Raw genomic sequence first — 1,612 nt, 5'->3', positions numbered from 1 at the left:
CCGTTGCCCTCCGGGGCCCCTGAGCAGGAGCGGCGTCACTCAGGCCGCTGTCAGGGAAAAAGGGCATCACAGCCTGGCTGGTGGCATCCCTGAACGTGACACGTAGCCCCCCCCTCACCCCCCCCCCCACCGCGGATCCTTCAACAGCCCAGGAGAGGGGGTGTCAGAAAGGCTGCGGCGTCAGTCGGCTAGAGGCAGAGGGAGCCCCGAGACCCCCAGTTCTCAGCCTTGCCACATTCGCTGGAACCTGAACCCCAAGGCCTGCAGCGCTGTTCCAGGGCCGGATTTGCACAGGGCGCCCCAGCCCGAGTCCGCTGCGGGCTTCCCCCCGCCCGCGATCTGTGCCCGTGGGCAGGAGGCACCAGGGGCGCGAGGCTTTTGGGCCACTGGGGCAGGGGGCTGCGCGCGGACATGCACGGGGCCCTACTGGTCACCGGCATCCCGGAGGGCCTGGAGGAGGCGGCCGTCGAAGCCTTCCTGCCCCCCACCCCCACCCCGGCACGTGCAGGCTGTGCAACACTAGGGCCGCGAGGGACCAGAAGGCCGAGCCCGCCCGGTGGAGTTTGCGGAGGCCATAAATCATGCCTCCGTGCCCACACAGATCCCGGGCAAGGGCGGCGTCCGGAAGGTTCTGTGTCACGACCGCGTGGAGGACACAAGGGTCCTGAGGCAGATGAAAGGCCTGCTGCTGGATGAGAGGCCCTCGGAGGCAGGCCACAGGCGCTGCAGGCCCCGGGGACACGCCCCCCTCTCCCGCTTGGCTTGGGAGACCCAGGCCCAGGGCTCAGGGCCCGCCCCCAGGAAGGCCGGCTCCCCCCAGGGAAGGGCCCCCCGGGCTCGCAGAAACACAGCCAGAGGCAACAGGTAGGTGGGCCCAGCAGGGCCAGGAGAGAGAGCCAGGCGGGAGCCCGACGACTCTCTGGGGATGGTGATCCGGGAGCTAGCCCAGGACGACCTGAGCGCTCCACGCCCGCTCCAGGAGGCCGCCAAGGAGCTCAGGAAGGAGTGGACCCTGCAGAGCGACGCGGGCAGAGGAGCGGGTCCCCGTGAGTTCTTGGCCCTGGTGACGGGACGGACAAAGCCAAGCAGGAGCGGGCGGGGGCAGAGCCCCGGGGGGCGAGGCCCTCAGCCTCCACAGCGAGAAGCCCCGGCGTCCAGGGGGGTGCGACCCGGCTTTAGTGGTCCTGCTGGCGGTGAGAGACACGTGGCAGCAGGAGCCCAGGGACAGCGACGCTCCCGAAAGCCAGTCACAGCGAAACGGGGAGGCAGGAGACGAGAGGGTGGACAGTCCCGAGTTTGTGGCCATCGCGGCCTGTGCGGACCCGTGGGCCCCGTGGGCCCGTGGCGGGGAGGGGAGATGCTGAAAGTCGCTTGGGTGAGGGAGTCACTGGGCTGGAGCGACAAGCGAGGCCAGACAGAGGCCCTCCCCGCGGTCTTGCCCGTCCCGCGCCGGGACACTCGGGGAGCCCGCGAGAAGGTGGACGAGGCGGGCCGCTGGGTGGACGCCGTGGTCCTGCGGAAGGCCGCGGGCCGCGGGAGCCGCCGGGAGCGCATTTCCAGCCTGGCCGAGCCCGAGCCCCCCTCCACGGGCGCGGGGACCCGGCGGGGCTGA

The 1,612-nt window shown here is 71.3% G+C and overlaps 1 protein-coding gene across 1 annotated transcript; it reads left to right on the top strand.

Annotated features, from left to right (window-relative positions):
- The first annotated feature begins 411 nt into the window (after positions 1-411).
- On the top strand, positions 412-1,612 carry PNMA8B (PNMA family member 8B). The gene is given in 7 exon segments (XM_053447898.1): positions 412-496; positions 499-552; positions 555-709; positions 980-1,067; positions 1,070-1,108; positions 1,111-1,349; positions 1,352-1,612. Coding segments are annotated over 7 exon segments (921 nt in total).

The sequence above is a fragment of the Prionailurus viverrinus genome, chromosome E2, assembly GCF_022837055.1.
Source record: "Prionailurus viverrinus isolate Anna chromosome E2, UM_Priviv_1.0, whole genome shotgun sequence".
In the NCBI taxonomy this organism is placed as follows: Eukaryota; Metazoa; Chordata; class Mammalia; order Carnivora; family Felidae; genus Prionailurus; species Prionailurus viverrinus.
The sequence above is the reverse complement of the archived record's forward strand: the minus strand, read 5'-3'. Positions and strand labels throughout refer to the sequence as shown.